The sequence below is a fragment of the Nematolebias whitei genome, chromosome 10 (assembly GCF_014905685.2).
Source record: "Nematolebias whitei isolate Nwh7 chromosome 10, NemWhi1, whole genome shotgun sequence".
NCBI lineage: Eukaryota > Metazoa > Chordata > Actinopteri > Cyprinodontiformes > Rivulidae > Nematolebias > Nematolebias whitei.
Window position 1 is genome coordinate 14100917 of NC_056507.1, and position 11562 is coordinate 14112478.

General features: G+C 39.4%; 2 protein-coding genes across 2 annotated transcripts in view; one reads left to right on the plus strand and one right to left on the minus strand.

Annotated features, from left to right (window-relative positions):
• Positions 1 to 6830, minus strand: part of klhl36 (kelch-like family member 36) — an 8329-nt gene extending 1499 nt beyond the window's left edge. Inside the window, exons 1-6 of the mRNA XM_037682683.1 lie at positions 6776 to 6830; positions 5194 to 5316; positions 1744 to 1965; positions 1354 to 1659; positions 924 to 1151; positions 646 to 803 (exon numbers count right to left, since the gene is read on the minus strand). Of these exons, the coding sequence (XP_037538611.1) occupies positions 646 to 803; positions 924 to 1151; positions 1354 to 1659; positions 1744 to 1965; positions 5194 to 5316; positions 6776 to 6829 (1091 nt within the window). The 5' untranslated portion in view covers position 6830. The remainder of the gene's footprint in view (positions 1 to 645; positions 804 to 923; positions 1152 to 1353; positions 1660 to 1743; positions 1966 to 5193; positions 5317 to 6775) is intronic.
• A 3135-nt stretch (positions 6831 to 9965) lies between these two features.
• cotl1 (coactosin-like F-actin binding protein 1) overlaps positions 9966 to 11562 on the plus strand; it is a 7189-nt gene continuing 5592 nt past the window's right edge. Inside the window, exons 1-2 of the mRNA XM_037683386.1 lie at positions 9966 to 10428; positions 11045 to 11127. Coding sequence (XP_037539314.1) covers positions 10352 to 10428; positions 11045 to 11127 — 160 coding nt within the window. The 5' untranslated portion in view covers positions 9966 to 10351. The remainder of the gene's footprint in view (positions 10429 to 11044; positions 11128 to 11562) is intronic.

The window sequence follows — 11562 nt, forward strand, 5'->3', positions numbered from 1 at the left end:
GGGGGGGGGGGGGGGGGGGGGGGGGGGGGGGGGGTTGTTCTAGTGGTCTTTAAAAGTTTGTCTTCAGGGGTTTGGATGCTAATTTTCAGTGCTGACCTTCACTCTGACCATTTATAGAGGGATGCCTGTCAATCTACTTTGTACTTAACACTGAGATATTAATTATTCAAGCTTTAAAAGAACATCAAAAGTCTAAATAAAGTAGAACAAACAATTGAATAACATTTTTTTAAAGAACCATTTTAATATATATTTTACACAAACAGAATGTTTCAAAAGCATAAAATGTTTCGAGTTGCCCAGCGTAATGCGATATGCATGTTTTCAGCAAAAAAACAAACAAAAAAAAGACTGGGAATGATTTTATATATCTAAAAATAGTGGTCTTATTAATAAAAAACTAATATAAAAAGTGTGTGCTAATGGGGTCTTGTAAAGTGTCCACAGATTAAGTTTTGTTGTTCATTGTTTATTACTAAGTTGTTATTTGTAGAGACAGGACAAGTTTATCCCTCGACTTTGGGATGCTTTAATGTATAAATGAATAAAAAGTTAGTGTTAAATAACTAATATATAAACATATTTCTCTAAAAAAGAACTATAAGAAAACGTGAGCAGCAGATGCAGTGTGTAAGGTGTCCTTACCTGGGTAGTTGTGCTACGTAGGACCAGCAGTCCTCTGCAGGATAGTAAACCTCCACAGAGCACAAAGCTCCGGTGCCGTTCCTCCCTCCCACTGCAATGAGGCACTCTCCCACAGTCCCCAGGTAAAAGTCTACCCTCTGCTGGTTCATTGGAGCCCCCTGTAAACCATCACACACTGTCACAGCACCCAGGCTGATAAAAAACACCAAATAATAGGAAGATGATAAACATTTAAACAGTGCTTAATGGGGGCAGAATAAAGAGGAACTTTCCTTTACCTTGGTCCACTGATTGTGGCGTGGGTCGTATCTGTACAGCAGGTTACAAGCAGCATCTCCTCCGTTGTCCCTCGATGAGCTGCCACCAGCAGCAAAAATGAAGCCCCCCAGTACTGCTAAGCAGTGGTGGCTCCTCTGTGCTGGCAGCTCAGTCTCCAACTCCCAGCTTCCTGTCTCACTATCCAGCCAACAAACGGTGCCACTCAGGTCTTCTCCCCGCTCAAACACCTGGACGTGCAAAGAGAACAGGACGTAATGGACTTCAGCTCCAAATTTGAAAGAATTTCCTCAAAATGGAGAGGGAAAAAAAAGCTTTTGAGAAAACTCACACTATTTGATCAGAACTCTTTAGACTTCCAAATTTTACGAGTTCTCTAAAGCAGCTGTAAGCACAATAATTAGAATTGAATAGAACAGCATTTAACTGTACCTCTCCTCCAATGAGCAGCAGCTGCTCCACTCCTCCCCTCAGCATGGTCCGTTCAGTTTGGAGAAGTGGTTGAGCACTCAGCTTGGCATGGTATTCCAGTGCCTCCTCTACCAGGGCCTCACAGCCGGGTTCTTTGGGCAGCAGAGCTTGCACCGCTGGGAGCACCTGGGTCATGAGGTCCCCCACCGGCATCAGGGGGAATCGAATGTGGGAGAGCAGCTGTTGGGCGTATGAGGTCCGCTCAGGGTTCTGAGTGAGCCACTGCAGGGTGGCCTGCAGTAGAGCCTGCTCGCTGTCGTGCTGAACCTAACCATCACCAACAATAACTGCTCATTTACATCTGACTAATATATTACCAGTATTAACGTAAAAATGACGTGGAGGTCTTACCTGGCCACAAGAGAGGTAGGAAGTGAGTTTGTGCAACGGAATACTTAGAAGAAAGTCAGTAGTGAAAGAGAGTGTGGAGAAACGTGCGAGGATGAAGTGATCAATGAAGACATCGAGCCGCTCCAGACTGTAGACCTGAGCCAGTTCCTGGAGGTACAGGTAGTTCTCCTCATTCACCTCCCGCTCCAGGTACTGGCAGCAGAAATCCACAGCTCGCCACAGCTGAAAATGCACAAAAGATCTGAGTCATATATATTAGTCTATACATTCTTTATATTTTGCTTACAAGGCGTGAGACCTAATTGTAAAATTCTTTAGAATTCTGAAGTCTTTCAAACTTTTTCTTTGGTCTTTAGCAGCTTTTCCCACTTACTTTCAGTCTAGTCTTCAGATCAAAAGGAAATGTTATTTTGAGCCACTCAATTGAATCATTTGGCATGAAAAGGCTCTTAAACGCTTGGGATGAACCAGAAACATGTCCACATACAACAGACAATTTAGGAAAGAACCCGTTTTAAATTTGATCTCAGGCACTTGGCTTCAAGCAGCTTGGTAACAAAAACACAAGTTCTAACTTATTTGGTTGAATTTTTGAAGGTTATCATAAATAACACAGTTTGACAAACATAAATTGAATATATAGCATCAACAAAGTGATTTCCAAAGGGCATTATGCAGTAGATAATGATGCATTTCTAAGCTCTTGTGTCAGGTTTTTGTTGACTCCCCCCCACCCACCACCACCCCATCTCCTAAAATTTTAGTTACCTTAAAAAAAATACTTTTTTTTTTTTCATTTTAGGGACATACAAGAAAACATTCAGAGTAGACATTCATACTGTGTCAAAATACAATCACACAACTACAAATAGAAGTAGAAGTGATCAGGAAGCTGTCCCCTTTCACTTTTATAATAAAAGCTAGTAGCATGCTACTACAGTCAGAGGTTACAGTAAAGCTGATTTTCAACAATTTTTCAGTGTTTTTACTAATTTACACTGAGATTAGGAAAAGGTGGGGACACATTTACTTAAAACCTGATGTTACTGCATTATAATTATGAATAAACTAAAAGATTCACAAGAAAAATCAACAAATCTTCAACTTTGACTTGCTGCAAGTTGTACGTTATTAAGAAAGAGAAATAAGACCAATAATTTCAGCTTATGTTTAACTTTCAGTAGTTTGGAATATTGAAACAAAAATCCATTTTCAGACTCGTTTCCCCCCATACTTTTAGCATTTTAATCATAATCATAATCAGAATAAGCTTTATTATCGTTGTACCGAAATACAGTGAGATTATGTTCGTACAGTCGTCCGAAGATGGGTGGAGTGCACGTTGCTGCTGCTCCTTGAGAGCGCGGCCCCTTATCCTTTTTCAGAATACTTTTTAGATAGAAAAGGAAAAAAGGCCATGAGGATAGATAGTGGTATTAAAAAAGGTATGGTAGTGATATTAAAAATTTGTCCATGAAGCACTTTTAGATGGTCCATTGTCCTGATAAGGTGTTGGTGTCAGCCAGTACAGCTCTGAGAAGCCTTCACAGAAGTTCTCAGGCGCTGGGGTTCCTTGCCAGCCTCGAGTCCTACTGGTACTTTCGATTCCAAAATGGCCAGATTTGTGGGCATTCCACTGGTCTATCCTTATGAGCCCACTCCAAGGTTGTCCCCAACATGCTGGCAAGTCCCAGAAGCCGCAGGTGGGCTGTGATTCTCACAAATCACTTCCATCTTACGGTTTAGCTCGTAAATCAGCTGATTTTGAGTACTCGAAGCACGAACCAAACCTTCACACAGACTCAGCAGTTTTGCCATGGCCGAAACTGCTGCCGCCGTCTTCCTTAACAGCCGATAACATTGCAATCCACCGATGCCAAAAAGCAGTAACCCTGCTATCATGGTTCCAATTATATAAACATCTTTGGCATCCTCCTGAGACAATACAGAAAGACACATCAACTGCCAAACTCCCCATGGATCCATGACGTATCCTGCCGTGTGCATCTCAGCGGGGCATGAGGGCTCTCCAGAACCATGTGGCTTTGTTGAAAAGATTTTATTGATTGCGTTGAAAGTCCAGCTGACCAGATCCATGACAGTAGTTTTAGTTTTGGAAAATGTGTAAAATAGGAGCTCCGATACATAGTCAGACAGTAAAAAAAGTCAGGAGGAGGAAGAGAAAAAAAAGCATCTGCCTTGCACGAGAGCGAGTGAGGGGAAAACATTTTTTAAATCCTAATGTTTCCTAAATATTAAATCTTTTTTTTATAATTAACCATAATGGGCAGGTGAAGCAGCAGCACAGTGGAGCAGAGACTCCATCAAAAAGCTGGAGGGATTCAAGCGAAGCAAGCCCAGCTTGCTGAGAGGCCCAGGCTTGCTGGTCGCACCAGAAGGTTGTCGGATCAAATCCTGGCTGGAGAACTTTCTGGGTGGAGTTTGCATCGTCTCTCTGTGCAAGTTTGGGTTTTCTCCAGGTACTCCGGTTTCCTCCCACAGACTAAAAACATGCATGTTAGGCTGACTATAACGCTAAATTGTCCCTGAGTGAAAGTGTTAATGGTTGTTTGTCTCGTTTGTCTGTATGTGACTCTGTGATGACGTTCAACCTGTCCAAGTGTCCCCCACCTCTCACAGTGACTACTGGATAAGGGCACCAGTGACGCTGTGACCCAGAAAGGAAGGAGCTGGTAAAGATAGTGGACGATTGGAATGATAGGCAGGTACAGCTTTCAGGTTCAGTCTGACTGTGAACTGTGACATCAGGTAGCCAACTGAAGCTAAAGCAAGAGAACAACTGAATAACTGACCGTTTCAATTCCCTGACAGCCTTAAAAGTTTAGAAAAGACTGTGTGGTCAATTTAAACGCTCTGTGACAATCATTCCAAAACATTTGAACTAATGAAAAGCGAGGTGAAGCAGTGATGATGTTCAAAGTTTCATACGTCATCGGTCAGGGGTGTTTTGATAAAAGCTCCGACACAGTGATTCGAATCACCCCACTACAAGAAGAGCGACACAAGCTCCGAAGCTTCTGTATCATTTGCCCTTCACTTGCGTAATGCTTAAAGAATGTGTAAAATATTTTAAGAATAAAATCGAGAACCTTATCTTTATTTTATCAAACAATTTGTTGTGCTTTGTTATTTTTGATAGCGCTGTTTTGACTTCGTCATGTTCATATAAAAACGAAGTTCAAAGTCATTCTACTGCAGCTTTACGTGAACTTTGTGCATTTTTTGCTTCAAAAGTCATTCATAGGCTCACCAGAATCAAGTCTTTCATTTTCAAATGAAATTACATAATAGAAACAAATAAAAGGTGTTCAGTCACTATATTTTATTTAATTTATTTTTGTGTTGTAAAATAAGCAAAAATCTAACAATCTACTCTGTTCATCTGCACTTTCAACCTACAACCTGATCAACAGGTAGCCAGTGTCCTACCTGCAGAAGGTGTGCTGCTTCCAGTACACAGTCAATGGTTCCTCCATCTAACAGCAGCTCTCCACTGTACAGGAAGTCCACCACAGCCTTCAGACCGATGTAGGACACCCCTACCAACTCCACCTGTAACAAGCAAGAGCAAGAGTTCATCAGTTACATGATATGATAAAAAGGCAAGTACTCCTCCAATCTTCCCAGTTTGAATCATTATTTTCACAGCTGATGCTTAGAATATTTTCAAACTGTGAATCTACAGCAAGAACATAAATTATTCACTGTACATTTAGATTCATATGAGTATTGGTGTTCCAATTTACTTGGGCTCTGTGCTGTAAATAAGCCAAAAACACTTGGAAAACCTTTAGTTTTGGGGATTTGAAAGTAATGCATTAGCTGTTTCTGTAATTCCTGACTTTACAACACGGTATAACAGCCAAAAGCCCACAACTGTGGGAAAAAAAAAAAAAGGTCATATTCTCTTCCATACTTCCTGCTGATGCTCCTCCCTCATGCCCAAGGTGAACATGGCATGGAAGTATGGGCTGGAAATGGCCAGCAGGGCTCTGTGAGCGGGGATCTGCTGATTATCAGCGAGCAGCACCACATCACAGAACTGGTTCTGCTGCCGCTGCTCATTGAAGCCCTGCAGAACCTCCACAGCCTGGTGCTCCGAGTAAAATATCTGCCAACACAGAAAACACGTTGACTCGAAGTCTCTTAAAGATCTTTTAACTAAATTTTGCTGTGTCTACCACCACTGTAAAGGTTTGGAATAACAACAAGTCACACAAAACCTTATTTATCATAGTAAAGAGAGCCATATGGAACTACAAATATACAGTTTTGATTTCTTAAATCTGCTCAACAAAGGAAATGCTTTGAGGAAAATGCTCACAGTTACTTAGTGGGGAATCAATTATCAAAGCAGTTTTTGTTTTTACAAATATTTTGGGAAAGCTGATCTTTATTCAGAAACTTTGAGACCATCTCAGGTCTGCTGGTTACACAACAAAACACTGAAAACTTATAGAAAAAATTAAATAATGAACCTGCCATTAATTTTTTTTACTATTTTTTGGTCAATCTGCGACTATTTTGCAATCAAGCGTTTTTGTTTTCTTCTTCTTTCGGCTGTTCCCATCGTCAGGGGTCGCCACAGTGAACTAAGTCGCACGAAGACTTGGCAATTATTTTTACGCCAGATGGCCTTCCTGATACAACCACAGACCACTGAGCTACCACAGCCCTCTATGTGGAGCAGAGAGCTGCCATCTATCAGATGGTGGGGGTCAAGGACCCAGAAAGGGGCAAATGAGGGTGGAGGCAGGTGTGGGTGTTTCACCTAACCCACCCACATTTTGCTGTTGTAGGTACCTGGAGTTGAACCAACAATCTTCTGATCACAGGCCCACCTTCTCTAAAACTCTGCACCACCATTCCCAATCTTGCAATCGAGCGTTTGTTCTCATTTATTGAGATTTTGACTGTTTATGGCCTCTCACATACAAAGTTTTGATGTTTTATTTTGTGGTACATTAAAGTGAAGTTTTAAGTTGAACTAAAATCAAACCAGCACACCAACCTTGGAGGATTCACTGAGACTCTGGGGTCGACACACGCGGCTGGACTTGTCCATCCTGTCCTCTCAGACAGACATCATCTAAAAACAAACAGACACAGTGTTATAACTTGAACTTCTAACTGATATGTAAACATTTTTTTTTTTAAATTAAAGCCCTTATGCCTCATTTAAAGGGACAAATAATTACCCAAATAACATGACCCAGTTTGTTAGGTAAACGCCAACATGTTGGAGTTTCCCACTATGGTCTAATGTTTATTATTATTAATCAATGATAGATGACCATGAAGCCAGTAACTTGTTCCATTTAACACAAAACGCATGTTCATCATGTAACATCATAAACTGTCAGGCGTCAAAATCTTTTAAAAGTTCTTAGTGTTTTTCCCCATATAAGCTAGAAACCATAGAATTCAGCCATGCTGTCAAAAAAGTATTTATTTTTTTAATTGTGGGTTTTAAAAACATTACTTACAAAGTATTTAATTTCTTAATTGTGGGTTTTAAAAACATTACTTACACGTAGCGGCTCGGAAGGCTGTTGGTTAAATTCACTTAGCATCCTCTAACTTAGAGACAACACGAAGAAATACAAAACATTTTCTCTTAAAAACTAAGTTTTCAACGACGTCACAAGCCGCAAAGTTTCGCGTAGACATCTCTTCAAATAATTCCCATATTGCCGAGTAAAAATTATTATCTATTGTCAGTTTATTAGACTGCAGAAACAGATCAAATGTGTAGTATTACAACCTTACAACAGCTAGCTTTAGCTACATGCTAAGGTGATAAACTTCCGGTTTGAACTTTCAGAATAAAGGGTTTTGCTCGTGAAGTTCAACGTTGATTTGATGAGGTGGGAATTTCGAAAGAAAACGACTAAGTCAGTTTTACAGTAAAATTTAGAAAATATCTAATGAAGTCTAACAATTTTAAATAACTGTATAAGTTTCAGTTTAAAATACGAAATAAATACATTTTGTACCTATAATACAGTATAGCCAAACAAGTAATGATAGCGAAAAAGAAAATAATGAATTGTTATATTTTACAGACAGCTTTTGAAAGATTCTTTATTTAAAAAAAAAATAATCGTTCATAAAAAGTTTAAACTATGAGGAAAAACAGCCTAAAATCTAAAACCATTTTTGTTACCACCTGTTTTGTGTTTTATTTTGAAGTTTAACCGGATGATATTATTGGTACAGCTGTTCTCTCGCGAGCTTGATTAAAATTAGTCTTTTAGTGTACATTCAAGATAGAAAGTGTTCCCTATTCTGTTTTAAACGGAGGCCCTGGGGAAGTTTTAAAAAGAAATTTGATCACTAGTGATAAAATGAAGCTGAACGAATATTTGTTCACTCATTTTTTTTTATATAAAATAATACACACATAATAAGAATATGAGCTTTACAGTGGAGAATACAAGTAAAAAAGAACTTCAGGATTTAAGACCCATTTAAAATGTCCTAGATTTGTTCTGAAACTTGACCTAACCCAGCTAAACCAGTTAAACAGCTTCAGGTTCATACTGTCAAGCACCATTGTTTAATAACTGGCAGAAAATTTGAATCTGTTACAGAATGGCATCTCTTTTCAAGATTTATTACATGTTCAGATTCAGAATTAACCTTTTCTGGAAGTTATCACAACAGTTTAAAGTTTATGCAAACTAAATAGGTTCCAACTGACAAAGTAGACACGAAATGTTTAAAAGTGCCAGATAAATAAAAGCCATTGAAAATAATTTCAGCCTATGCTTTACACTTCTGGATGAATGGAGACCACCTGCAAACTGTTAGAAGCAGGAGTTGGTATATTGCAGATGTAATTTAACTTTGATCAGGCTGTTTAAAGGTTTCAAGTTAATATGAAAGCAGCTACATTATAAACCAGTTAAAACTGGTGTTGCATTGTCCAACAAAGATCTATGCTCCCATGCTGTTGGTTCTACTTAAAACTGACCAGTTTTTACATGAAGTCTGGAGCCAGCAGGTGGCAGAAAACGGTTTGTTTGTTTGATGGACTGTGATGCTTTGTGTGCGTGTGTGCGCGCGCACGTGTGTGTCTGTGAGGCGTTGATGTCTCCAACCCCCTTAAATACCAAAAATATGTAACCTTTGACATTTTTGATTGCTAATCACTGACAAAATAGCAAATGCTTTTGAAAATAAAACAAATTACTAATTGCACTTGCTTTGTGAAGTTGCACGATGTGATTAAAGCACATCCGGAAACTGATTGTTTTTCCTTCACAATAAAATATTTACTGAAAAATATCGAAGGAGGGTTTTCCTGCTGTATGTCAACAAAACTTCCTCACAAGACATAACATATTTAGATGTTCATTTCCACTTAGCTGCATGCATTATAGTTTAAGTTTTGTTGGTGATAAAAGACTAAAATGCATTTCCTTTTTCTCATGCATCCCTCCTTGAGTGTCAGCAGCCATTAAGTACATAAATAAAGTTTTGTGTAAGAAGTAGTAAACTAAAAAATAAATTTACTGAAGCTTGAATAACTTTATAAAGTAAGTAAACAAATAAGCATTGCAGGCAGGCACTGGACACTTGTTTCCACAAACTAAAGTGGTGTATTGTTTATAAAAGTTACATGAATACAAATATGTTAGAAATAGATTTACAGGCAACTAAAGAAAATAAAATCACATGATGTCTTCCTGAATGCATTAGCATTTGGATAGTCACTTGATCTTTAGTGGTAACTTCATGTTTAAATAGCTTGTAAACTGAAAGCAAAGTAGAACTGGAGTCAAGTTCATTGCTTTGTGCACAACTTGGCCAAATAAAACAGATTCTAATTTTTATTCTTAAAAAAAAGTTTTATTTCATCTTAAGACAAGCTAGGATTTAATTTTGCTTGGTTTAAACATGTGGCTTAGAAATTCAGAAAATGGAAGGTTAAAACAGAATCTTTAAAATGTTTTATTTAAATGGGGGGGGGGGGTATGAATATTATTTTGACTCCAGTGCAATTTTGGTAAATCGGATCATATTCATAGAAAATTACCAGATTTATTTAAATGCAGGTTACGTAAAACTTTGCGCATTTTAAAAAACAAATTATTTTACTTACATGGGAAGGACCTTAGCTCACTGGTCTTAATTTATAGCTCACAAACTTTTGTTATATTCTGAAAGTCAAAACCGGAAATGGAATTTGCACAGTTCCGTTAGCCTGACAGCGGCCGGCAGAGATTAACTGTGTAGGCGGTGAACGCAGCGTCCGGGGGGAACTTCTCTGTCTGTCTGCTGGCAACCTGATTGACTAACATCACCAACGCCCATAAAGGCCAAAGATCCAGGAAATGAACCGAATTTTTTACTAGAAGAACCTTCGTCTCCCGTTAAGTCCTACCGGCTCAGTTGCTTCAGTGCTGCGGTCGTGATTTTGTCCTGGAGCCATTGAACGTTACAATCGATCGAGACTCGTCTGATGTGTAGCATCAACCCTTCAAGTTAGCCGCAGTTTCTTAAAGACCGTGTAACGTTCCCTGTCTTTTGGACCGATCCACTACTCACTGCGACTGATCAACTCCTGTCAACCTGAAAAAAAATGGCAACCCAGATCGATAAAGAGGCTTGCAGAGAGGCTTACAACGATGTTAGAGACGACAACACGGAAACCAACTGGTAAGTGTGCATCCCGTTAAGAAATCCGTCAATTTTAAATCACTTTGTGTATTCGCGACAATTAAGGAATCCTAGATTTAACGGAATGAAGAGACTGAATCCTACAAAGGTATTTTACGCTTCGGCGGGAAAATAACACACAAATAAATTATTTTTTAAATATATAATCCGAGTTCCAAATTAAATTCACGCCGTTTTCTGCGCTACATTTTCAATGAAAAAAAAGAGGCGTTTTAAGATTTGGTCGATGTGACGAATGAACAATGGGCTCTTCGAAACGAATCAAACTGGATAAGGTGTATTTTATGTGCACATGCGGGCGCAGTAAGTTTGAAGATGCCCTGCAGTTAAAAGCAGCACCTGCTCCCTCCTTGCACAATGAACTGTCCACACGGTCTCCTGAACGTGTCTGCACTGTTTTCAGGCTGTCTGGACGCTCACACAGAGGCAGTTCTGGGGAGATAATTAATGTAGTCCTGTGTTTATTGTGCAGGAACACAGCAGCTGCTTTGCGTGGGGTGGTCTGTGGCATTTTCCTCATTGTGGTTGCTCTGTGCACATGATGCAAACTTTGACTGAAAGCATGAGCTGAGTTGAAGCTTTGTGTTTCCTGCAGGGCTGCGTTTAAATATGAGGGCTCCATGATCGTGCCTGCAGGGCAGGGGACTGCCTATGAGGACTTCAAGAAGTTATGCACAGGTAAGAGTAGTTCTTTGCTTCAAATGTGCCACTTTAATAGTTTAATCTATGTGGATTGTGCCTCTGGATGGTTTGACAGCTCCAAACTGCTTTGTCAAACATAATCCCTGAGCTTTTACTGTGATGCCGTCAAAGCATTTAACCTCAACCAATAAATCTTCAGGTCAGTACTTGACATCTGATGCCTAATACCATGAAAAGGTGTTCACTTGAAGCTTTCTTGTTTAACTAGATGCTATTTTTAGGTGTTTCTGCCTTCAAGGAGCTTATTTTTGTTTAAAGTTGCACAGATATTACCTTTTTGGATATGATTTTGATGGACGCTCCCTTCCTATTCTGATGTTGGGTGGGGCTGTTTCAGATCCAGGCGCACATAAGTTTTAAAGCCTGCAGCCTCGGGGCTCCTCACCTGTAATTTTTATCATTTTTTTTCCT